This window comes from Ambystoma mexicanum, chromosome 3p, assembly GCF_040938575.1.
Source record: "Ambystoma mexicanum isolate Mex_15411 chromosome 3p, UKY_AmexF1_1, whole genome shotgun sequence".
In the NCBI taxonomy this organism is placed as follows: domain Eukaryota; kingdom Metazoa; phylum Chordata; class Amphibia; order Caudata; family Ambystomatidae; genus Ambystoma; species Ambystoma mexicanum.
In genome coordinates this window covers 619625664-619652457 of record NC_090925.1, presented here as the reverse complement: position 1 = coordinate 619652457, position 26794 = coordinate 619625664, and the positions used below count along the sequence as shown (strand labels likewise).

The 26794-nt window shown below is 48.1% G+C and overlaps 1 protein-coding gene across 3 annotated transcripts in view; it reads left to right on the top strand.

The window, feature by feature from the left end:
* SH3PXD2B (SH3 and PX domains 2B) overlaps positions 1 to 26794 on the top strand; it is a 495732-nt gene that overhangs the window by 424418 nt on the left and 44520 nt on the right. For 2 of the 3 annotated variants that reach the window (XM_069651378.1, XM_069651379.1), the window contains 4 exons: positions 9611 to 9745; positions 10449 to 10553; positions 15036 to 15119; positions 19849 to 19963. In XM_069651378.1, the coding sequence (XP_069507479.1) occupies positions 9611 to 9745; positions 10449 to 10553; positions 15036 to 15119; positions 19849 to 19963 (439 nt within the window). The remainder of the gene's footprint in view (positions 1 to 9610; positions 9746 to 10448; positions 10554 to 15035; positions 15120 to 19848; positions 19964 to 26794) is intronic. The other variant, XM_069651380.1, reaches the window with a different exon arrangement.

The window sequence follows — 26794 nt, the reverse complement described above, 5'->3', positions numbered from 1 at the left end:
TCAAAAATTGGAGTGAATGGAGAGGGAAATGTGATTATCACTTCATCCCAGTCCTCCCCTCCCACCAACAATATCTTACTATGATGCATGTTTTTGTGTCGGTCCTTTCGGTTTTCACAAGACTTCATCAATGTTATCCTCTTACTGCCCTATCCATTGCCCTCCATATCTTTTCCCGATTGCCACTCCACCAATCCCTCAGAATCCTTATCTGCGCTGCCATGAAGTATATTTTCAGATCCAGTTCTCCCATCCCTCCTAATTTTCTCGGCATCATCCTCCTCCTTCTGGCTATCCTTGTTTTTTTTTGTTGTTCCCGATAAATCTTCCTGTGTGCTTTTGGAGTGCTCGATGGGGAGAGTCATGAAATAATACTGAAGCTGTGGAAGTATTACCATCTTTAACACGTTAATCCTGCCTATCCAGGATATCATAAGTGGACCCCAGTCCACCAACTTGTTTCTGATTGCTTCTAACAGGGACGTGTAGTTGGCCCCACATAGTTCCTCCGCTGTTTTAGTTTTATACCCAGGTAAGTTACCTACTTCTTCACCCACTTATATGGAAGGTGCCCTTGAGCTCCTCCTCAGTCTCTCTTGGTAGTGTAAGGTTCAATATTTCAGTCTTTTGGGGTTTTATTTTTAGCCCTGCTAGGCTCCCGAAGCTTTTAGTCTCCCTCTCCTTTGCTCTCAAGGAGGTCTCAACATCAGAAGCATATCGTCCGTGAAAGTGGCTACCTTGTGCTCCATTCCCCCGAAAGTTATCCCCACTATCTGTCCATTTTCTCTAATTGCCTCCAATACTAGCTCCGAATAAATAGTGTAAAGCAAGGGGGGGCAGCCCTGCTTCTTGCCCCTTTGGAGCTTAATGGTCTCAGATAGCTGGCCATTAATCACCAACCTTAACAATGGATTCTGACAGTTGGCCCTGACCAATGTTAGGACTTTCTCTCCAAAGCCTATTTGCCTCATTGTTGTGAACAAGAACCCCCACTCCGTCCTATCGAAAGCCTTTTCCGCATCAAAGGCTACTAGGATCACTTAGATGCTTTTTTATATTGATCTTTTCTGTAAGGTGAGCTATCCTCCTGGTGTTATCACTTGTATGCCTGGCCCTGATAATCCCCGACTGATCTGGACTGACTATACTGCGAAGAATTTGATCTAGGAGATTCGCCAGGACTTTTGTAAAGATTTTTGCATCCCTGTTTATTAGAGCTATTGGTTTGTAAGAGCCACACTCCATCAGATATTTGCCTGCCTTGGGGAGGAGGGCTAACTTTGCTTCTTCCATGCTTGCCGTATTCTTCCCTCTCCCCCAATTTCATTAAAAAGTGGGACCAAGTATGGGATCAATGTTTCCCAAATTGTTTTATAAAATACCGTGGTAAAACCATCCAGTCCCAGAAGACTTAAATTTGGGCAGTGCCATAATGACCCTCCGGACTTCATCCGAAGTAATGTCGAGATCTAGTATTTCCTTTTTTTCTTGAGCTGTAATTTGAGCCACGCCCCTCCCTTTTAGATATTCCTGTTGACTCTGTTCTGTAGGGTTTGCTGAACTGTATAGATCTCTGTAGAATCTCGGGAAGTCCTGGACAGCATCATTGGTGTGTCTGCTAATTCTCCCCCCTTCTATCTCCACTTTAACAATTATTTAGGCTTTCTCTTCCCTCCTCAACATTCTGGCCAGAAGTTGATTGGCTTTATTGGGGTTGATATAACATTTCTGTTTTAAATGTCAATGCTTTTTCTGCTGCCCTCGTCTGTATAATTTCCAATTGGGACTTTATTGCTCTGTATTCCTTTCTCGGTTCACCACTAGCTCCCATGCCCATCTTGGCCATTACTCTCTTGAAGTCTTCTTCTAGGTTTCTCTCACTCAGCCTTATCTCCCTGTCCCTCTGGGCCTTGAGAGTGATGAATCTCTCCCTTCTCGTTGCCTTAAAGGCGTCCCACCCGACTTGCCTTGATGTCTCTACCAGTTTGTCGTCCCCAAAATAGCTCACGTGCTCCTCGTTCAATTCCTTTCTCATAGTCTCATCCTTAAACAGGTTTGCTGGATACCTCCACTTCCAAAGCACTGGGGAACCTGGCCTTCTGCCTATCTTCACCACTAACGGAGCGTGGTCGGACAAGTTTATTGCCCCCACCTTTGGGCTCCAGTGCTCACCCACCCTAGACGTTTCCTGGAAGCCCACACTTAGTCTATACGTGATGATGACTGGCGAACGTGTGAGTAGAATGTGAAACCTTCCTTGTGCCCTTGTTTCTCACTCCACACATCTATTAAATCTAGCCTCTCCTCCTTTTCTGCTAATTATTTTGAGGGTTTTCCTTGGGTCCCTTTTAGTTTTTGACGACCTGCCTTTTTCCGTGTTCCATGCCATGTTAAAATCCACTGCCAATTTTATGTGGCTTTCAGTGAATTTCTCTAATCTACGCAAGGACTGTTCAATAAAGGAATCCTGTCCCGTATTTGTGGCATAGATAGTTGCCAGCATATATCCCTCCCTTCTCCCCTTCAGGTTTATCGCTATATATCTCACTTGGGAGTCTTTGTCCATATCCTTTACAATGAGGTCAATTGAGTTCCGTTCCGCTATCTGCACCGCTGCTCTCTTGTTCTTTTCTGTGGACTGATAGATTGTGGGGTATCCTAACAGCCTCAGGTGGTCCCTGTCCTGTGTCCGTACATGCGTTTCCAGCAGTGTTATTAAATCTGGTCCCTCCCTCTCCAAGTATCTCTCCAGTTGTTTCCTCTTTACCGGCAAATTCAAACCCTTTGTTCAGGGATACAATGCTTATTCTCTTAATGCTATACATTTTCGTAGATTTTTCCTGCACCCTTAAATTCCCTTCCCCAACTTTGGTTGGACTAACCCCACCCCCCTTTCCCGCCACCCTCCTCTCCCTGTTGCTGGTGGAGCTCAATCGACATCTAGCCCACCTCGGCAATTGAGCCCCGCACGCACCCCAGCGAGTATCCCCCAACCCATTGTGAATTCCTTCCCCACCGCCCCCTCCTCTTGGGTCCTCCTGTGTTTGCCCTCCCCAGGCACAATGCTTGTTTAGCCCTTCATATCTCCCTGCCCTAAACCCATAAATCTGGACCTCTTCAAATGGGGTTTCCTCCCACATTGTCTCAGCTGGCTGGGCCTTTCAGTTGGGGTTGGTATCCGCCCTTCTTATTTCTTGTTTCACCACTGTTGCCCATTCCCGGCTCTTGTACACCAGTCGATCCTATGCTTGAGGAGCCTTCGCCTCTCGGCCGTCCTCTTCCTTGATCCCCAAAATCTTCATTCCTTCTTCACATGAAGGGATCCAATGTTGCTGGCCCTGCCATTCAAACACCATGCCAAAAACTGAAAAGTCCATCTGTAACAAATGTCTTTCTCACTGAGCGCTTGGGCGACCAATGCCATTTTCCTCCTTTGGGCCAAAGTCATCTGGAATAAATCTTGGAAAAGTGACAATTCTAACCCATTGTGGGTTATTTGCTTATATCTCTTCGACATCTGTAGAATCTGTTCCTTAATTCTATAATCTTGCTCTGCCGCCAAAACTTCTCTGGAGCGAGCCCCTGGTTCCCCTCTACAGGGATCGACTCTATGAATCCTGTACAGTCTCACCTCTGGTGTCTCCTTGGCGTCTAGCAGGTCTTCAAAGATGCCCTTCACCCCTGCTTCAAGGTCGTTATCAGACAATTATTCGTGCATGTTTTTAATCCGAATATTTGACAACCTCGATCTGTTTTCTAAATCTTCAGTTTGCTGCAGCTCTAAGTTATGGGTGCCTATTGCCATTTGCTCTACCCAGGTTTCTATCTCCCTTGAATATTCTGTGAGTTCTTGTATCGCTTTCTCGTTTGTGTCAACCCTTTCCCCCATTTTGTTTACGTCTTTTTTAATCTCCCGAGTCCTGCAGCGAGGTCCTCCCTCATTAGTAATTTGTTTTTGTACTGTGTCCACTATTCTGTCCCCAAAATCAGTCAAATATTGTTTAAGGAGAGAGTGCGTCACCTGTTGATCTTGACCTTTCTCCATGCGGGGGTTCCCTTTACTCTTGGGCTACTTGAGTTCCCTGTGGAGAGATCCCTTCTTTAATCCACAATTTCTGGATATTGTTCTCAAGGGGTTTCCTGGGGCCTTTCGATTTGAAAGACAGGTCTTTACCCCTGGTCCTGGACATTGTCTCCTATCCCAGTCTTTCCTGTGGGGTTATTCGCTCTCCGTGTGCAGCGCCCTAACCCCTGGAGTCTTCTCTCCTGTTGTGTAGGCCCTTCCTTGTGTCTCGCCTTATGATTTCCAGACGACCGTATGAAAGCTGGGGATGCTTCCCGGCCTGGAGGGCTCCAGTAAACTATATCCAGGAAACTTGTTGCCTGCACTTCCCTATGTGGTCAACGCTGCTGTTCACTGGGGTGATACCCCTCTGATCTCTGCCTTTGGCCGTGTGGCATGCAGTCCTTAGACCCCCTGAGTTAATGTGCTATTTGCACCCAGGGGGAGCAAATATTCCCCTGCTGCACCTGGCGCGGGGAGTGGGCCTCTCACCTTTTATTTATCCCCCTATAGGTTTGGTGCTCCCATGCTTGTAACACTGGTCTCTTTCACCGGCCACGCCCTGTTCAAGCCTTTTCTTCAGTGTAGGCCATATTCCTTGCAGAAACAGTAAACCCAGAATGCGGATTATGTCTTCTGATTCACAGCAGACTGGACTAAGGATTTAGGATCCGGGCACCAATGCGCCATAAATCCACAGGGATCACTGTCACCTGCTCGTCCGTCATGGGTCACAGTCCTCAACATGCTGACATCTGAAAGCCAGACAAAGCACTAGCTGCATTATTCCTTACTCCAGGGCATGAGAAGCCAGAAATATAATATCCCCGTGCAAACTGTATAATACTAGCTTCTTCCATAATCGGAGACTAAACCTGCAATTAGAAGTCTGTCTATTAATGACCTCAACAACAGACCTACTGTCCGACAAAGGCAATACTTTTTGCACTGAGGGATTTGCCCCAAACCATAAGGCCACCATGATGAGAAATAACTGCAGAAATGTCACGTCACGCATTAGCCCCGCCTTTGCCCATTCCCTTGAATAAAACTGCATGCGCCCAGAGATTGCCCTGACGCCCGCTGAGTCAGCAGCATCTGTAAACAAAGAAAGCTGGCCACAACACCCGGCCATTCAAGCTTGAGAGGACCTCTAGCCAAGTAGCCATAACTGCAAGTATTCCTTTCCTTTCTTAGACCCTCGTGTGTGGTACGTTGGTCCTTTAAACCTGACATTCCCCCAGCTCTGCTACGAGAGGAAGCCCTCCCAATTGGAATAGCCCTTAAAGCAAAATGTAACTGACCTACTAACACGTGTAACTGGCACAGGGTTACTTTCTCAGAATTTAGACTTACATTTAGAGAATTTTAAAATTCAAAACGTTGTCCTGTCGGGCCCTCGATTTCCCCTGCCACACAGTCAAGCTCTATACCCAAAAATGGTCAGAAAAGTTTTTGGGCTGTAAATGCCTTATCTTTGAGAAATGATGTATTCTCTAAAAATGTTAATGTTCTGTGTCAGCTTATACGTTCATTTGATATTTTGTGTATATGAATTGGTAACCTGATATATTAAGTCTTGTTGCTTTTTCTTTTTGGTACAAATTTCCGTATGTTGCAATAAGGCAAACCTCCAAATTGCTTTTTTATTTCTTATTTTGTATATAACAAACTGATGTATTCTGAAATGTTTGTTTTTCTTTGTGATGAGGTGATGTTATTGCTTTGTAAATTTCTGTAAAGGTGTGTAAGCACCAAAAAAAATAAAACAATTTAAAAAAAAGTTGTCGGCCTGCTGTTATTTCCTTTGTCGGCGGCACTTCTAATGCTGAAGTCCTGTCCTTTTAAAGCTGGCAAGATCCTGCCCCGAAGGAAAGAAAATCCTCAATGTGGCGAATAACTCCTCCCAATGATGATGATGCAACCACTAAGCCCACTTCCAAGAACCTGCGGAACAGCTCGAAGTATGAACAGGAAACGGAACAGCCCATCGGCATGGATTTGTCAAAATAAGTCACCCTGGAACTGAAACCCCTGGAAGTGTAAATCAGCCGGGTGCACGCGCAACAATCTAAATGCTGATTCAATATCGGCCTTCGCTATAGGCGACATCTCGACTGTGACACATTCAGTGAATTAGGAGGACTACCCTGCTCCCACGAAGGGACAATCCTGCCGGGAGTAAGGTTGCGCCCTTCTCATTACATTTTCAGACCGCGTTATAACTGACTCTCTCGCTTCAGGGTGTGTGTGTGTGTGTGTGCGTGGTGTGATGCGTCATGGTCTCCTTTAAGCCTCAGTGCCCTTTATCGGTCATCACTGAGAGCACGGCCACTCACTTTGTTGAGGATTCCTGTGCACCCAGCTCTTCCTGTACTAACCATATGCATGTTTGTGGGGATCAAGAGGCATCACCCACCTCTTGGCTCCTTCCCACCCAGTGACTGTTGTGCGCCCACAGGCTAGACTGCTTGCTAGCCCCTAGGGCATGGCCCCTCTGGGACTGCAGGCTCACAAGAGAAGGTGCAGAATTCTGATGCACTACTGGGACTTAGCCTATTACAGCAGATTGGCCAGCCTGAGCCCTTGCCTCTGCCAGCATGGATTGCTAACCGGATCAATCATTAAACGCCATGTCTCTGTACCTCTCCGGCGGAGATGGAGTTCCCCGAGGCAATAAGTCTGACCAGTGAGCAATGTCCACTCCTTACTGTGAGATGAACATTATCTTACACTCCTTCCTTTAAAAGGCTTGTTGGGTTACTGCAATGATATCAAATCTCACCTGAAAGCGCTATCACTCTTTACTGCTTTCATCCTTTTTGCTATTTTTTCTCATTCTTCTACTATATACATGCTGCTAGCCTTTTCCCATGCAGTAACACTCTAGCCCTTCCCAAAAGTGCTATGTCTAGGCCGTCCGGCTCCTGCGCCTCCCTCCCGGCCGTATCTGGGCTGCACCTAGAGTTAGCCAATACTCACTGTCCCGAGCCGAGTCTGTAGTCAAAAAACACACCTAAAGACCAGTCTTTAATCACCAGCTCATATGCAATCCTTTGTTGATCTCCAAGCCTATCGAATGTGGAGTCAATCTTCATTCTAATGCCTGGTGCCCGCCCATCCTTTCCCGGTTCACTTTCTCAGGCTTAATGCCAGCCTAAAGACATGTTTTTTCATCTTCTCAGTAAAGTGCTTAAGTCATGCATTGCAGATGCAATGCCTGGGTCTGATGAGCCAACCTTGAAGAGTTGGTCTCCATAGCGCTCAAGATCCCCCCCCGCTATAGTCTGAGCAATAGGCAACAATTGCCCCATTCCCCATCCAATAGATTGATTACATAAAGTGTACACACTTGTCTTCAGCTCCATTCTTTTCCCCTCTTTTCCTCTCTGCAGTGCTACCAGACAGTGCACCCTCTTCTGCATCTCCTCCCCTTTAATAGAGAGCAGTACGCATATTGTATGTCTACGTTGGGTAAATTCAGTTCTGTTGGACACCCGTGATGCTGAATGTGATGCCAGGAGCCGTAAATGGGGAGAATGCAGTGCCCTATGACCCCAATTCCCTGTTTGGCACACATTCGGAATTCTGCTTTGGAATGCTTAAACTTTCTGTGAATGTTCAGTCCTGCTGAATACCCCCAAGGCCTCTGACTTCAAGTGCTGCAGGGATTGGAAGATGTACATTTCTGTTACGGACCCTGGCTTCTATCTGTCAGATACCTTCTCTTTGAGTGGTCCTTCTTTCCATCACTTTCCTACCCACATAAGTGAACATTATTTGGGGTTTGCTGTTACTGCAGTCGCCCCAAGAAGAAAAGCAGGCGTTTCCTCCTTCGAAAGTCTTGGGTCCTCACGGTTTCTACGCTGGACTATTCTATGGCCCTCTGGTCATCACTCAGGCCCCTACTGTCTTTCTGGGCACTCTTCATTTGGCATTGCAGTGTCTGGGTGAATAATAGGTATGCAGTGATAAAATTGCGGCAACAATTTCTCCTGTACAAATAATCGCAGCAAAAATGCTGTGGTTTGACCAGTTAAAGGTGTACCCCATTACACCACTTAAGGGGAGCGGGAGTTGCGGGGGTGTCCCCCGCTCTCCTTAAATGGTATAATGGGTCCAGGAGTTGCGGGGGTATCCCCCGCATCCTTTACATGGATAGCGGTGGCAAAACACAGCTTTTTTGCCGTGATATTTTGTGTCCGCAGCCATTTCTGCCAAGATTTTAACACATGGAACCAAAAACTGACTGCATCAGTTGGATCCCCATCTCTGCATCAGAAAGGCATGGCTGTTGTTCCTGCCTGAGGAGCCCATTTTCCGTTCCACTGCTGTAGAGAAGCACCAAGGAAGGCATCCGTCGTCTTTGCCTCACTGCCTGTGATCGCAGAGACCACATTGCCAGAACATCCTAGGCTGACCCTATGCAAACCATACCAATCGATAAACTGAATTGCACACAATTTAAACCTCCCCAGTCTTTCCAGGTAACTCCTAGATGGATTACAAATCAACACAATAGCAAAGTAGCAGCATCAGAGCAACCGAGTCCGCATCACAACCCCACACCAGCCAACTGATTTGAATATACCATTGGTGACCGTCTAGGAACAGTATTTTGGTTCTCCTGTGTAGCTGCAGTTTTTAGTTACATAAACCTTTCGTCGGGTCCTGAAGAAGGCTTAATGGAATAAGCAGACTGTAGAAACATTCTTATTTTTTCTTTGAAATGATCTGTAGACAACCCTTTTGTTACTGCATTCGCTCTGTATACACAAAGACCCTTGAATATGCTCATCACCATGGGTCACATTTAGCTGCAAGCTCCCTTTCCAGTGCGTTCCCTCCAACAGTACAATTTTCTTTTTTTTGCTACTCTTTCCTAATTATAGATAATATAACTCCTTGTGGGCAGGGCTCTAGGCGATGTCGCTACATATTAGAATTCAACTGGTACTTTGCCACTTAACCTCCTGGAGAAAAAAAAACACCAAGAGAGTCAATTGGCCCATGATTAATCTGGATTCACTTTAGAATCCCTGTAAATGGATTCTTTCCACAAACATTTTGCTTTAAGGCACTTAGGCTTATTCGACTAGGCACAGGTGTGTTGGGCGGGGAAAGGAGGGAGGAGCGAGGGGCCAGTTGTTTGTTCTCGTGACGTGGGTGTGTTTATGCAGGTGGTGCATTTAGAGTGGCTTAGTGTTGGGTTGCAGCTTTAGAGATGCCAAATGATAAAGTATCAGTATTCGCAATGTTGGAAAGCGTGGTGACTTGCACAGCATTGAGTGCGTACTCGCATGGACATTTGTTCTGACACCCCTAGGTTTCCTTTTGCCATTTTACGTGGAACCACCTCCCTGCCTCCCCCTCCACCCCCTACTCACTGTTGCTGGGTGTGGGCTGCCGGCTTGCTTGAGGCACTGGGACAGAGGTGACAGCGCATACCTAGATGTAAGGGGATGCAAGGTGGGATGGCTGGGGCCTGCGCTCTGCTGCTGCAATCTGACGCTGGCTCTTGTGGGGGGTTGCTCTGTTTCCATCTAGGTGGTGACTTCGCCTCGTCTGATGCCCTTGTCCTCGATCAGTATGTTGCTGTAGCACCCTACGAGAAACAGGAGAGCTCGGAAATCAGCCTACGCGTGGGACAGCTCGTGGACATCATTGAGAAGAATGAGTCTGGTGAGGAGGTTGGGTGTGGGCAAAGATCATATATACATATAATGACCCCACTTTGCCTCCCTATGTTTATTTGGGGATTGTGTTGCCTATAGAGGTGGCTCCTGTAGTTTCTATGAGTTTCTGGAAACTTTCAACCCGCAACAAGTCTTGGTATGCTTTTCTTCAGTCCGTCTTCGTTGGCTCATACCATTAGCCCCCCTGATCAAGACATTTCCTAACTCAAGAAACCGTGTCCTAGGGTGCTCGTGCTAATTATGCAGGGTCAAGTGATTTGAAAGAAGTGGTTGGCTGAGGACTAGTGCTGGGACAAATGAGTCCCCTGAGTGAAGGAGGTGGTGGAGCAGGGTGGCATGTATTGTTGTGTTCATGGAGATTGAGTGTTGTAGATGTTGCAGTTTCCTTGAGCGAGACTTACATTTTACGGATGTATGCAACCCGTTGTTTATGCTAATCTGAGTGGCTAAGTGATAGTCTTAAAGGATGAAGCCTGCTTCTGAAGGGCTGGGTTCCACACACTACATATGCACGCTAGACCGAGCCGGTCAGAAAAGCAGCATACAGAGTACCGCCACTCTGGAAATGTAGGTTTCAACTGGAGAGAATGCTAGGAATTCGGTTTGGCTAGTTGGAATGGGATGAGTTGTATCATTCGTTTCTTCAGAATGTCCACCAATCGCTAACCTTACTGGCTTGTTCTCCTCAGGTTGGTGGTTTGTCAGCACAGCAGACGAGCAGGGCTGGGTGCCCGCCACCTGCCTCGAAGCACAGGATGGAACACAGGACGACTTCACCATGCAGCCAGAGGAAGGTAAGGGGGGAATTGGCAATATGTTTGTGCCTACTCTTTGGCTCGATAGACCATGGAAGTTGTGGTTTCATCTCGGACCACACATTGACCACACAATGGTTCCTGTGTTAGTCTACATCAGCAGGTCATGTAGGCGTTAACAGATTACTGGGGCATGCCATATGTATCGAATAAGAGCACAGGATGCCGGTGAGATAACCAGATATAAAAATATTCTGGCAACCCCCTGCACTCCAGGAAATATATTGTAGGACCAAGTTCCAAATGATCAATAAAGGTCAGTAAGGCTGGACTCTGGTTTTCAGTGCACCAATCGTTGAATCAGGTCTACTGGCATTTATGGAAATACTACCATTTAGAGGGAAATCTTTGCTTTGCTGAAGTAGCCCTCTTCTCTGGTGATCCCCTGCTCTTTGAAAGATGTGCCTCTTGACCCATTCAGTCCTTCTCAAATGTTCCTGCAGGGCATATTGAGAAAGGAACATATTGCTGTACAAATTAACCACGTCATTAGGATATTGATACTGATTCTGAAGTTTTACTAACATCTATTTTAGCTTTCATATTTATGGAGAAATGTGAGCCAGCACTTGCATAGACTTTCTCTCGAGACAGACATATATACTCACTAACATTTCTTCAATTTTTCTATCCTTTTCTGTCTCTTACCATTAGCTGTTTTTACATTTTCTTGCCAATTTTCATTTAGGCTTTCATTCACACTTTCCTTCCTCCATTCTTCATTCTGTTCATAACTCTACACTCCGTTTCCCATTCATCCACACGATAGCGCCCTCTACTTACCTTAATTCCACTTTGTGACTGTCTACCTTTCTTCAGTGCCCTTTCTTCCTCTCCTTTACTTACATCCTTTCATCCCCTCCCTCACTTCCTTTCTTTGACTCCCTTCTTGCTCTTCTGCACCATCCCTTTCTTTCTCCAGCATGGGGGTCTGGCATAGATTCACATGCTAATGAATATTCCCAATCATCAGGATGGGAATTCTGTGTAAATTAAAAGCAGTTTAAGCTAAAGAAAAAATGAATTGCTCACCTCCTCTAACTTTTCAGTGTCACGTTGGGTCATACTGCCCCAGCTAATGACTTTCTCCTAAGCTCCACCCCTGGAAGCCATCTTCAGATTTTTGCTGCACGTTTCTTGTGTTGGGAGTCCTTGTGCTTTGTGCCTCATAGTTTGCTTTTAGCAGTTAATGTTTGCCTATTTGGAGAAATGTCTTAATCTCTTCATCTACCGTCACGTTGTGACTACTGGCAACGAGGGACCCATTGCCGTAGAAGAAGATCCTGTGGCGCCAGTGCAGCTTATGGCGCCACAGGCCAAGGACCTGTGAAATGTGTGGCCTGAAGACCATCTTCATCAAGCATCGGCACCTCTAGTGCATTTCCTATCTTCGTCCTGACCGTGATACGGAAGCATGTCCAATTTGCCAGTCATTTTCTTCAAAGACACAGAAGGACTGCCATTGGAGGTTAGTGGCATGGATCGAAGAGGGGGGAAGGATGCGGCCTGTGGGCCTAGTCGTACCGATCCTAGGGCCAGCAGGTCCAAAGAGCATGTGCCTTAAAGTTAAAAGAGCCTGATGTCCTTTGAGGATGCTTCTTTGGTGAAGATCCGAAAGAAGGTTAAATCGCACACCCTATCTTCCTCGCCTACCAGCAGGTGGTCTACCTATGTCCGCAAGAAAGTCCCTGGCATCAGAGGCCAAGCACAGGTCTTTGTCAAAGATCAACTCATCTAAGAACCTGTCACCAGCTCCACCATAGTCGACACAAGCATAGTCGATGACTTAGTCTACCCAGATTGTCACACCATTGACTAAAGTCCCGTCGACTACTCCATCTACGGAGTCTACCTTTTCCCCTTCTGCAGGCTACAGATGAGAGCTCTTCAAGAATTTCTGGATGCCAGGTGGCAACAAGTAACTGGCTTCTGTCAAGCCCTGCAATTGTGGTCAGTTTGTCCACACCACTCGCAGGGTGCTCCCTTTCAGATCTCTCCTTCAGGCTACAGTCATGACCGAGGCCTCTCTGGAGAGTTGGGGAGCTCACACAGGACATTCTCATGCCAGAGGCCTCTAGCTGCTGGAGGAAAAGGAGTTTCACATCAACGTCCTCAAACTGCGGGCATTGTTCTGGGCCCTCAAGTCTCGTCAGCCTCTGCTCCAGGAAAGGGGGGTGCGGGTCTTCACGGACAACACCACTACCATGCTTTATATCAGGAAACCAGGTGGGTCACGCTCTACCTGGAAGCAAATAATCTGTGGCGTTGACGTGGCCATTGCTCAGCGCATGTTCCTCGTCCCATTTCACCTGGCAGGCGTCAAGAACCCTGTCGCTGACTCTCCCAGCAGGAAGCTGTGATCCTACCACGAGTGGGAGCTTCAGCAGGTCAAGTGTCTTGTCTCCAATGAGTGGGCTCAGATTGACCTCCTCACCATGGCTGCCAACGCCAAATGTCAGATGTTTGCCAGCAGATCTGCTCGGATGAGGAGTCTGGGGAATGCCTGCTCGTACCCGTTGCCCGTGGTTGGGCCTCTTCCTGTATGCTTTCCTTCCAATGCCGCTGTTGCTACGAGTGATCAACACACTCAGACATTGCCACTGCAAGATGATTCCCATTGCACTGGCGTGGCCCAGGCAGATCAGGTACTCGGACCTTCACCTGTCTGTGGACCCGGCCATCAAAATGCCTCTACTTTGGAGAAGAGGATGATCAATACTGCAACACGACAGTGTCTCTGAGCCTCATGGCCTGGCTCCTGCAGCCTTAGAATTTGGACATTTGCTCCCTTTGGAATGCAGTAAGATCTTAGCTAAAGCCAGGGCCCTGCCTACATTGGCTTGCTACAAGCGCAAGCGCTTTATGATGTGGTGCTGACCGTGGAAGAGGTCACTGCGGCATGGGACTGCTCCACAAGTCCTTTCTGTACCTGCTCTCGCTGGCCAAGGCTGGCCTCACCCATGCCTCTATCAAGGCTCACCTGGCCACCATATCCCGTTAAACATTGCCCCCAGGCAAGCTCTCCCTGTGGTCGCACAGGACCGTTATGGAGTTCCCAAAGGGCCCCTTCAGAACATTCCCTCCGGTGAAGGCGTCTGCACCGGCGTGGGAGCTCAACATGGTACTGTCTAAACTGATGGAGCCTCGTTTGAACCTATGCATCGAGCCCCTTTGAAGTTTTTGTCATGGAGGACTGCCTTCCTGGTGGCGATCACCTTGGCCAGGCAATACAGGCCCTCTCCTGTAAGCCTCTGTATGTTTCCTTCACGCTGCTAAAGTGGTTGTACATACATGCTCATCCTTCCTTCCTTCATGCCAAAGGTTCTGTTGGACTTCCATCTCAATGAACCTTTGGTGCTACCAGTTTTCTTCATTAATCCTTCTTCGCCTGCTGAAAGGGTGTTGCATTTGCTGGACGTTGCGCATGCCCTGAAGTTCTATGTTGCACGCACAAAGTACATTCGAAAAACCTCTCAGCTTTTTGTCACTTTTGGACTGCTGGGACATGGCAAGGCCCTGTCAAAGGCTTCCATCTCCAGGTGGCTCCCTGGGTGCAGCATGCATTGCCATCATCTGGCCAACAGACAGCTTCCAGACCAGCTGAGAGCCCATTCTACCAGAGCCATTGCTGCAACAACAGCATTTCTCTCTGGTGTTCCCCTGCTCGACATCTGCAGGGCTGCTACGTGAAGGTCTACCCACATCTTCACAAGAGTCTACTGCGTCGACAGGGATTCTAGGCAGTAATACGCAGCCTGTATGCTTGATGCGAGTCTCTTCCAGGGTTAAGTGTATTGCTTCTGTAAGCCTTGCCACTTCACATGGTTGTGCATATGTACTGCTGTGTAATCGTATTCATGAACATGTGAATCCATGCAAGACCCCGATCTGGAGAAGTAGCGAGCTGCTTACCTGTAACTCTTGTTCTCCAGCGTGGGTCTTGCATGGATTCACATGCCAGCCCTCCCTCCTTCCCCTCTTTGACTCTTCTTGGTTCATACTACCACCTTCTGGTTGTTACCAAATCTGAAGATGGCTTCAATGGTGTAGTTTAGGAGGAAAAGTCTCATTGGCTGGGGCAGTATGACCCACAGTGACAATGAAGCACTATAGAAATGACTAGCAGTTGTTTAGCTTAATATTAAACTGCTTTAAATTTGAAGGATTCCCAGGCTGATGACGGGGAATATTCATGAGCATGTGAATCCATGCCAGACCCATGCTGAAGAACAGGAGTTGCAGGTAAGTAACCTGTTCCTGCTCATCCTTTCCTCTCACCCCCTTTAATGCTCATTCCCTCGCTCTCTTTATCTTCCCATATATGATGTGTCTGTTTATGCTCTGCCTGTAGGCCCCATCTGTGGCCAGTTTCCATTGTGGGTGGTTTCCACGTTCATGCTGGTGATGGAGTTCTGCTCCTCTTACGCTCTTTCTGCCTTTGCTTTTTCAACATGCTCCAAGCCCCATGGAGGTACTGGTCCTTGCCCCGGCACGTGGGCCGCCGCCGGACCCTGGGGGACTTGTACACCAGCGGATGGGGTCCAGGTGGATAGAGCTTTGTCTTCCTTGGCTTGGTGTCTGGAGATATGCGATGAGTGGCCTGCCTGCTCATGCTCTGTGAATCAATTCCTGCCTCTGTGTGCATGCTAAGTTTGTCTACCCTTGCATGCTCTGCTGTGTTTTAATGTTTCGCATGTGATCAGCATCACAGATGCTGGAAACCACCAGGAAAAGGGCAGTCTCTCCTGTTTAAACCAATAACACGCCATGCATTGAAAACCACAAACTCCCACAGTTCCAGAAACATTGATCTGAAGTCCTGAAAGGCCCATCTAATATTGTAGTTGGCTATCAATACCACGCCTTGATGTGTTTCCATGTTTTTTAACGAAGGATAGCAACGTTGTTGAGCTTTCCTGAGATCCCAAGTGCCAACATCTACCCTAACTGGATGCCTGGTTGTCTGGATTAAATTTCCCTAAGATTGAATATTGCTTCCATCAGCTGCATACTATCCTCCTGTGAAAAGAAGTTGTTTTCAAACCTGGATAAATCTGCCAGGGTCCCATCTCGGATAGTAAGCTTCAACGGTGCACACATTTGGAACCCAGCAATAGGGAAGGCCCCCACCCCCCCAACCCCCACACATCAGAGAGGGTTCTGGTTCTTCAGGAAACCTCGATGATGCTCATGCTACCCTAGCAAGCGTCTGCTTGGTGGTGACCCTCATGGCCTCTTCTACTCGGGTGTTCCCATTGCCAGGCTGTGCATATGAGCCACTCGGTTTCACTTGATAGCATACTGGAGGCAGGAATAATACCCTCAAGCTTTGATTGTAGTCTTGAGGAGTTCTAACGTGTCATTGGGGAACAATGTGCCCATAAATTACTTGATCTTGTCGCATCAGATTACCAATACAACAGATTTTTTTGGGGTAGCAATTTTGTTCGTGGCCTACAATCTGAAGAAGACAATCGTCACATTGGAGTCAATTTTTTTTTCTCTGTCCCGGTTTTTCTCCCATCACACCCCCACCCCCTAACGCCACCTCTGGAGATAAAAATGGTGCAGGTCCCTAGTGCGCATAAACAGAGCCACCGTGATGTGTCCTCTCAAGAAGCACAGAGAACTTGCTCCTCCTGCTTTCTTGGCTTGGTTTGTTGCTCTGAATCTTCTCTAAGAACCCCACTCTGGACAGACATCAACAACACTTTGTTTCACTTGCCCATCAGGTTTGGTTATTCCGTGCACAAATACATGTTCCTTGCCTTTTAGGGGTATTCACATTGCATGGGGAGATCTTTGCCTCGGCTTCTTTTAGGAAGTGTTGACAGATGGCATTCTGGGCAGGCAGGAATAGTAGTTCTGTGGGAAATAATGCGACCTTCCATAAGTCAAAGCTGGTTCTTCTGCTGCTACTGGACCTCTCGTCTCCATGGAGATGCGGAAGAGTGGGTAATATACCATCATTTTCGTGTAGGTGACAACTGGGTTCTGCTTCTCTGACTTTTTGGATTTAAGCCAATGTGTGTCTCAATCCCTGCCACTCTGTTTGGGGGAATGCTCTCAGCCATTTGTGGACTTGTGACTTGCTTGATTTCCGAAGGTGGTTGTCTGACACCTGAGGAGCTAGTAAGTGGTGATCCAGGTGCTCTCTGGGAAACGTATGGACTTCTTAAGAGTGTCTAAACATATTCTGCACAAACAATAGAAAATGAGAGGTTTGAGTAAAATATGCCATTTCGTCTCATCAGCCACATATCTAAAGTATGCATAAAATACTGCTGTCCTATAAACCGATGACCATTACCTTGAGTGGAGCGAGCATGCAAGCAATTCTGCTTATCGTGGTTTTCTCTGGTGGCTCTGAATTGGAGGTGATCTTACGGGGATGGCTATTAGATGGCACTGTGACATGTGTGGCCCTTTCCCTGAAATGACCTATTTTCCTCCCATAACCAGTGGTGGTTTTATTTTTTGCATTTAAAAAAAATCACCATAATTTTAGTTTAGCAAGGATAAGACGGTAATTTAGACTCTGCTTATGCCAAAGTCCTCTAGTATTTTCATATTAATCGGGATATTTACATCCCTACCTTCTTTCGGTCTCCATTGACTGATGCAGGAAGGACCTTTCAAAATCTGGTTGCAAATAGAGCCCTCAAACTTTGATATGATGGGTAATTTATTACGCGCTTAATACCCAGAGGTTTGAGTGCGGACCCGGCGATCAAACCTGAGTTGCTTCGTGTCGTCATGCTAGCAAGGCGATCACGTTGCCGCTGAGCTATCCTCCCTTTAACTACTGCAAACGAGACATTTGCGCCTCGGACCATCTTTTATGTCAGATCTGATGTGCTCTTCCTCAGGAGAGCAACCAGAAAATAAATCTATAGTTCTAGTTTGCTTCCTGTGCTTGGTAATTCAGGTTAACTAAAGGGGTAGGCGACCTCCATTTATAAGCATCATGCAGATCAAGTCTCTGGTCTGGTGGCATCTAAAGCCTTAGCAGTTCCCATTGGAAGCCTTCTGTGGAGCTTCCATTTGATGTTCCTAATGCCTGCTCCCCAGCTGGCCAACAATTCATTTTGATCCATCTATTAGTCTGGAGGAATGAGATCAGGAAGTGGAGAGAAGTTGCTCATCATTCTAACTTCTACTATATAACATCATTCCACTCCTCCGTACGAACTATTCGTCCCGGCTCCGTCTGTATAGATTTATTTTTAGCAGAGGAGAGGTCATTTTCTGTAGACCAGAGTGGCTTGTTTGGATAGAACCAAGCAGACCTACGCCTACCTCTGTGCCAAATTTAAATTAAAGCAGAAGAACTGAGCTGTTAAAAGGTACGCCGGTCTGCTAACCTAGTGGAAGGTAGATCTCATTATATTAGAGATAGAGGGGGGACTACAGACATGTATGCACTGTAGACACTGTGCTGCATAACTCCTACGCTTTAGTCCAGTTGTCTTTTTCCTTTTGCTTTTTGTCCTCCCTGGTTTTATTCGGAAGATCATTTTGCCGCCCCCCCCGAAAACCCTCTCCCCCAAACGCCCCCATCCACCACACGCTTCAGAAGTGCTCGTTTTGGTTTACTTGTTTCATGGGGTGGAAGTTGTCCTAAGTGCTACCCCCGCATCAAGGAGCCATTGCTGCGGGGGGGGCGGGAAACAATCCCTGGGAGGCGGAAGTGATGAGCTTACTGCCACTTGCTTTCACTCCAGTGTGACTGTCGAGGATAGACGCTGAGACAGTAAAGCAAAATCTGATACAAAGAACCCGTGAACAAAATGGCCGACTGAATCCTCCCTGGTGGGAAAAGCCACCAAGATAAAAATAGGGAATACGTAGATCCACTTTAAAAATGATTCATTGTCAGACCTGACCATTATTTCTTGGTGATTGTTACTATGGGTTAAGCATGTTGGGAGGAACTGGCGGGGGGGGGGGGGCGGTGTCGTTCTTCTCGGGATCTGACTGTCCGCTGTTGGTACTAGTGAATAATTCAACTTCTAGACCCTTAAGGGCCGAGCGACTGTGGAATACACCTTGGCCAGGACAGGGTCGCATCTGATGAAGTCTTCAAATCCATTAAGTTATTTAATGTCTTCCTGGCCCTCTGCTTTATTAGAAATCGTCACATTTTATTAAACCTCCGACACTGATAATGAGTCTTGGGTTCAATTGCTTGGCTTTCAACTCCATTAGGTCTCACTGGTGAGGTAATCGGAGTGTCTCTAGCGTTTCTCTTTTTTTGGTTTTGTTGCACAAATGAAGCAGCACCAATGTCCTTTCTGTTTTGCTCAATGTACATGTGGGTGTATAGGACATTTCCCAGCGCCCTTTTTGAAGTATTAGCGGGTTAGGAGATGCCACCCAGACCTGCTATTTTTACTTAAGGGTGATGATGGTACAGCTTGGACACGGTCACTTGTGCAGTTTCGCAAAAAGTCACATTTATAATTAAAACATGTCAAACTCCAGTAGGTTTTCTGAATTGTATGCCTGCTTGTAACAAGTAGACCTTTGGTGCATATGCAGACAATTAACGGATTGCACTGTACTCCCTGCATTGACTTTTTTGCGACTATGTGCTTAATCTCTGTATTGGTGGATAGTGGCATTATGCTGCTTGGTTGTGGTTTCTGGAGCCAACAGACTGGAGTTCGAATCCCTCCCTCCCTCCCGCCCCCCCTTACCCACTTGACCGCATTGTTTGAAACGGTGGCCATCAGTTGCCCTCCCATTTGGAAGCATTTATTAGCCAGCTGAATGCCACTACAGATCAATACCTACTGTTCAGAAGTGAAGTGCCTGCTCATGTGTTGCTTACTTGTTCAGCCTGCTTTAGTACTACATTGCACACTAGATCCTCATGACTCTTCCCACACGATGGGGATGTGTGGCTGCGCGTGGTGTGTGATTCGAGTGGATAAATGCATCCTGGGCATTGTAGCCTCACCCCTCATGAACCCTTCTTGTAGGAAGGGAGTAGCAAAGCCATGTGTTTGGTTGCAATCGCCATGCGCATAGGGGAAGCTGAAGATATCGCGACAGAACCCAAGCTGCCAGTAAAGCCATCTGTCGGGCTGGGCGTGCATCTACCAAGCATTACCAGCAGCTGAAAGGCTCTGCACTGTTGTGAAATCTCCCAATTTTCCCTATGATCCAGCGCATTTCTGTCACCCATCTGGCTCCCAGAAGCCCAATCTGCGATTGACCTTTGCTGAGTTCACGGTGCAATGATGACGTTTCATGTGCTTGTGTTGAACAGAGACGTACAGCGTCATTTACCCGTATGCTGCCAGGGACCCTGACGAGATCAGCCTGGAGAAGGGAGCTGTGGTGGAAGTTCTGCAGAAAAACCTGGAGGGCTGGTGGAAAATCAGGTGAGGAGTCTGGACTGTGCTGCCCAGAAAGTGATAGTGCCATATGATACTAGGACAGCGCCTTGAGGCGCTGACCGGAGAGCAGCCAGGACAGTGTTCCCTAGTGACTGACCCAGGTATTGGGGGGGGGGGCATTTCTGCATGGAGAATTCTGTTTTTATGATGTTTAGCACGATTTAACGATTATTTGTATATTGTCTTTATAAAATTACGTGAGAAGTCTAGTAGCTCAAACATCCCGTTATGCACAGACCCACACTTAGCCTTTTTTTGCATGTGTTGTCCTTGAAGTCGAAGATGACCGATTTTTTGGGAAAGTAGCAATCACGCGATTTTCTCTGAGAGGGCAATGACTCTGGGGGCATAGTCTGCAACCATCAGCAGTAATGTGGCAGGCTCCCATCCGCCCCCACTCCGACCCCCAACTCCCCAGGCATACCGGCCTTTGCTATTTCCCCATAGGCCTGTAAACCTCTCATTGCCTCCTTGGGGCCGTGTAGTTTGATAGAAAGATGTCCCATCCAAAAAGCATTTGTCAACCTTCTCCAGCAAGGGTGGGGTTTTCTTTCAGGCTGGGTGTATGTGATACTGCAAACTCATTGTACAGGTAACGAGTGCTTCACCTCACGAATGCTGCACTCCTAATTCAGCAATTTAGCACAAAATAACTGAAGGGTGGAACAGTGCGTCACCGCAAACATGTACCAGCTTAGCCTGCAGGATTGGGTGAATGTGTACGTGGAAAAACTTTAGCAACTGTTGCTGCCTTTCTCAAAATGCCATGAAAGCAGTGGGTGGTATGCCCCAATAATGGTATTCATTGAGCTGCTCAGGAAAGGAGAAGCCTGACCTTTGGAGTAGAAGTTAATGCCTAGATGGTTTTCACCATCCATGACCTTGTGCTTGGGTGTCAAGAAACCTAAGGGCGCACGCTGCCACGCACCCCATTTTAAAGGGCTTGATCCCATACAAAGTAAAGCTATCAGTGATGCCAAGTGGTACGTGAAGCCACTGAGAAATACTGCCAGACCAAGCAATGTGATGGAAAGATAGGATGTTTATTAAGGTTCTTCTACAATTATTTGGGATTGGTGACATAACTGAAGGAGATGCTGCACTGATAATTACCTAACAGGAGAGTTTTTCAGAGCTAGCTCATGCCCCTTCCCTCCTGGTCTTTTCAAGTGCTTTATTTATTAAACCTTCTTCCTAGTAACACCCCGGCGGGCATGCCCAGTCTGTAGTTGGCATGTCATGGTCACTGATGCTGTCCATATGCTCCAAAGAGCAATACTGTCTCTATTAAACTCGCATCCGTTCTCCTCAGGATGTCTTGAAACCTCTTCCTGGGAATAGTCCAAACTGGAATTGGTTCCTTCGTAGTGCACAAAGTCTGTTCAAAATAGTGTTTGTTTACATGTTTCCCCCAACATCTTTCAAGGCCCCTATTCATAAGGGAAATGTCTCTAGTTCAGATAGTCTCTGCTTTGGTCTCCTTCTGTCTCTTCCCCCTCCTTCTGTCACCCCCCTTCCGTATCCCTCCCTTCTGTCTCCCCCCCCTCCTTGTGTCTGTCTCTCTCTCCCTCCCAGTCTGTCTCTCTCTCCCTCCCAGTCTGTCTCTCTCTCCCTCCCAGTCTGTCTCTCTCTCCCTCCCAGTCTGTCTCTCTCTCCCTCCCAGTCTGTCTCTCTCTCCCTCCCAGTCTCTCTCTCCCAGTCTCTCTCTCTCTCCCAGTCTCTCTCTCCCAGTCTCTCTCTCTCCCAGTCTCTCTCTCTCCCAGTCTCTCTCTCTCCCAGTCTCTCTCTCCCTGTGTCTCTCTCTCTCTCTCTCCCAGTCTGTCTCTCTCTCCCAGTCTGTCTCTCTCTCTCCCAGTCTGTCTCTCTCTCCCAGTCTGTCTCTCTCTCTCTCCCAGTCTGTCTCTCTCTCTCTCCCAGTCTGTCTCTCTCTCCCCCAGTCTGTGTCTCTCTGTCTCTCTCTCTCTCCCAGTCTGTGTCGCTCTCTCCCAGTCTGTGTCGCTCTCTCCCAGTCTGTGTCGCTCTCTCCCAGTCTGTGTCGCTCTCTCCCAGTCTGTGTCGCTCTCTCCCAGTCTGTGTCGCTCTCTCCCAGTCTGTGTCGCTCTCTCCCAGTCTGTGTCGCTCTCTGTGTTGCTCTGTCTCTCTCTCTCTCCCAGTCTCTCTCTCCCACTCTCTCTCTCCCAGTCTCTCTCTCTCCCAGTCTCTCTCTCTCTCTCCCAGTCTGTCTCTCTCTCTCTCCCAGTCTGTCTCTCTCTCCCAGTCTGTCTCTCTCTCCCAGTCTGTCTCTCTCTCCCAGTCTGTCTCTCTCTCTCTCCCAGTCTGTCTCTCTCTCTCTCCCAGTCTGTCTCTCTCTCTCTCCCAGTCTGTCTCTCTCTCTCCCAGTCTGTCTCTCTCTCTCCCAGTCTGTCTCTCTCTCCTTCCCATTCTGTCTCTCTCTCCTTCCCAGTCTGTCTCTCTCTCCTTCCCAGTCTGTCTCTCTCTCCTTCCCAGTCTGTCTCTCTCTCCTTCCCAGTCTGTCTCTCTCTCCTTCCCAGTCTGTCTCTCTCTCCTTCCCAGTCTGTCTCTCTCTCGTCTCTCTCTCTCCCAGTCTGTCTCTCTCTCCCAGTCTGTCTCTCTCTCTCCCAGTCTGTCTCTCTCTCTCCCAGTCTGTGTCTCTCTCTCTCCCAGTCTGTGTCTCTCTCTCCCAGTCTCTCTCACTCTCTCCCAGTCTGTGTCGCTCTCTCTGGCTCTCTCCCAGTCTGTGTCGCTCTCTCCCAGTCTGTGTCGCCCTCTGTGTCGCTCTGTCTCTTTCCCAGTCTCTCTCTCCCAGTCTGTCTGTCTCTCCCAGTCTGTCTCTCCCAGTCTGTCTGTCTCTCTCTCCCAGTCTGTCTCCCTCTCCCAGTCTGTCTCTCTCTCCCAGTCTCTCTCTCTCTCTCTCTCTCTCTCTCTCCCAGCCTCTCTCTCTCTCTCTCTCTCCCTCCCCCAGTCTGTCTCTCTCTCTCCCTCTCTCCCAGTCTGTGTCGCTCTCTCTCCCAGTCTGTGTCGCTCTCTCTCCCAGTCTGTGTCGCTCTCTCTCCCAGTCTGTGTCGCTCTCTCTCCCAGTCTGTGTCGCTCTCTCTCCCAGTCTGTAATCACCTCTCTGACTGCCTGCCCGAGTTGTCTACTCTTAGTCATTTTTCTTTGCAACCTCTTCCTCCTGTACCTCCAACTCGTACTATACCTCCATCCCCACCAATTTCCCCAATTCCTCCCGCACCCACTCCTCAGAATGCTGCTCAGCTTCTCCAAACTCCCATATCCTGATGTTCCCTGTGTGAGTTTGTACTGTGATGTCTTCCCCAACCCTGGGCAGGGCTTCCAACATTCTCACTGGATACTGTGGTGGCCTTTCGTTGAGTGTAACTTTTCCTGTTGGGGGATTGGTTGGTTCGCCCCAGCCACTTGCTCTCGGGTGCGTCTATTCGGGCTCTGATGGGCTCTCTTAACATGAGCCAAGCCTTTGTAATGCTTGCCTGCCAATTTGGATATGACAAAATGGCGCATGCGCGCTTGCCGCAGATGCAGAAATCCATGGGTGGAGACCCTGGTCTGCTGCTCCTTCGCCATTGGCACAGCGACCATTTTCCACCAGTGGAATCTGCCTTGGTAAGCACTACAGAAGAAGGACAACTGGGAAAATACTGTACTACTGGTTTACAGGGATTGCAGGTGTCAAAACATTATGCAGAGCCCCCATGTCTCTATTGTTGTGGGAGAGAATGAAATCCTGCCCATACAACCCCTGGACCCCACATGTCGTAGCAGTACTCCACCGCACCCCTTAAGAGCTAGGCCAGGGACATTGTCACAGGTACTGAATATGGACGGTAGTGCCGTCTAAAACCTGCACTTTGCTGGGTTCCCTCTTGCTTGCCATTCGCTGGCACTGGCAATATGTTTAACCAAATCCTTTGCCAGAAGCCGCAGGCCTAATTGGCACTGTACCTTGCTTTTCCCATGGAACATTTTTAAATTACTGGGGATTCCCAGTCTGACAGGAAAATATTCAAGCATGTGAATCTATGAAAGATGCCAATGCTTACGAAATACAGGTAAGACTTTCTATGACAGGGAGACGTTGAACTGCATTTCGTTTGCAGCCGCCCTGCTTAGGCCAAATCAAAACAGGGCTTCCACATTTCGGAAAGTTTTGCTTTGAGGCCAATTTTTATGTTAATAGGGCCACACCTATCGGATTTCAGTAGTAGAATGACGAGGTGTGCATAGCAAATCTGACTGTGGAAGTCCCCACATTTGTTTATGCCCCAGATGGTCGCCCCAGTTAGATCTTCCATGAAAGTCTTCTCTATGCAGTTCTTTCCAATTGCATTCCTCTATTTGCGTACACAGGTTGTCATCAGTTTACAGGGAGGAGTCCCATGCTTGATATCTTTACTTGACGAGGCGGCTGCGCTGAGGCAGAATCTCTGGGAAGGAGGCAAAACTTGGGGTACCGAGAAAGTGAGGAGTGCAGAAGAACTTTATCATTCCTGCTTCGGGGATTGGGGCGAGGTCAGATCCTGCAACAGGGTCAAAAAGTGAAGGCCAGGCGTAAAACACTTTAGACTGATTGGAAGCAGTCTAATGGATTCGAATAGTATGGCTTATGGCTGACCGTGTTGAACACTGCCAACAAGTTATGGAGTAGCTGGGGCCATGTTCACTCTGTTCAGCAAACCATTGGCAATCCTAGTGGATAACCAGCAGCGCTGTGGCTACGCAACTTCTTGGTCTGTTGGGCACAAGTTATGGAGTAGGCGGGGTGGCTGTCACTCTTCTCGACACACCATTGGTAGTCACAGCGGATATCCAGCGGCATTGTGGCTATGCAATGTCTCAGTCTGATGGCCAGAAGTTATGGAGTAGGCGGGATGGTTGTCACGCTTCTCGACACACTGTTGGGAGTCGCATCAGATATCCGACAGCACTGTGGCTGTGCAATGTCTGGGTCTGAATTGATCTGAAGCGGTCACAGCTTCTCACAAAGTCCCCTTTGAGCTGCCACGCTGGGATTTTTGCTTGACCTGGAAGATTTCTGATGCCTGCTCCTGGCAGTGGCAAATCCAGAATGAAGGAGCCTACATGCAAAACCTAGCAAAGGCACCGTAGGCCTTCAGCCGCCACCCAGCGACCTGCACACAAGAGTATTTCTTCCTAGCCCTTTTTCCTCTGATCACCCATTTCCAATGTTTCAATTCTTTGTTTCTTACCTAGCTGGGTCTGTTCGAAATTGTGTGAACAGTGGGAAAGCATACCACTCTCAGACGAGGTGCCCAACTCTGCCTTGTTGATTTCTGGTGGATGCCCCATGCACCCACTGGTCCCTTTTCTCGAACCTGCCCGGGTACCCTCTTTTCCGCTCGCTCCGCCTGCTTCTTTCCCTGCGTGATTGGTAGGGAAAGAAAACCCTCAAGTTACTCGCCAACCCCCCCATTCCTTCAGTCTTCATTCAATGAAGCCTCAGCTGGCTACCTCCCTCCCTCAGCTTGTCGGATTCCCCCTTGTGCTTCTATCATTGTCTCAACTCCACACAATGCACCCTTCGCACTTCCTTCTCGACCCTTGTGCGCCACCTCACAGTGCCCACTACGCATGCCTCCCACCCAGAGTCTTTCTCGGGGGGGATCCTGAAAGATTATCCTGAATTCCTACTATGTTCCTGCTGAAATGTGGACAATCGTTCACTTTGTAAACGACTGTTTTAAAGTTTGCTTTGTAAACCTCCAGCTGGAAGTAACGGTACATTTCCAGCATGGGCACACCTTGCGACGGTCCAGGGACTCATTAGTGGGGACCCCACTTGAGCTACAGAGGTGTTCATTATGCCCCCGCCTCAAAGGGACCAGTACAGTTCACCCATAGACCCAGGCACTGGAGCACTACACGGGCTCCCTGGACGCTGCCCCAGCCTGCAAGATGATGCAATGGGCCAATGTGTCGGACACAGCCATGCTTGGGTGGGCTGGAGATGTGCTGTCCTGTGGTTAGGGAACCGTGCATGTTCGTGAAATCTGGTGGTGCTAGTTGGGTCTTTTATTTCGGTATTGTGTGAAGATTGCCATTTTGAGCATGTCTGGGGACGCAAGTACCTTGCTGGAAAGACTTATTGATTCGTATGGTATCATAGCACAGCATAAAGACAGCATCTGCCTTTGAGGCCCCTGTACTGCAGTGTTTTGACCGCCACTGCGTGAGCCCGGGCCTGCATTTGAGGCCTCTTCATGAAGTTCTGCACAATGGTCCAAAACACTCCAACCTCTGTGCGTGGCGGTGTGGCCTGCACATGGGCATGTCGCGTTTAATGAAATTGCACACTGGCAATGCAGGTGGGCCTTACACCGCAGAGTGTGGCACTACATGTAAAAACTGACGTGCATCCTGCAGCTTGCGTCTAGCCTTTGTGGTGTCCCGGAACGCGTGCAGTCTATTTACACTCCATTTGCTGAATCTCCATCTGATCACCATTTTGGCGGACCATTTGTTAAACAAAATACAAATGTGCACTTCTGTTCAAATCAAAATCGCAAATCTGGAATAGGTTTGGTAAGATCTTGCTGACGTATTGGTTCTTAGACCAAATTCAGCTCGCGCGATCAGAAAAAGATCTGGAGCTGATCAGAATTGTGGCCTTTCCAAGCGTCTGAGTTTGCTGGGGTGAGCTTTGCTAAGCCCACCCCATGAAAGACAATATATATTTTAATGAAGCCATCTACTTGTTATTTAGGCCACAAAGTGTGGCCGTTGCTCTTGTGCATTCCGAGCGGGATGGCTGGTTCTAAGCCCAGCGTGAGTCGTCCTCCT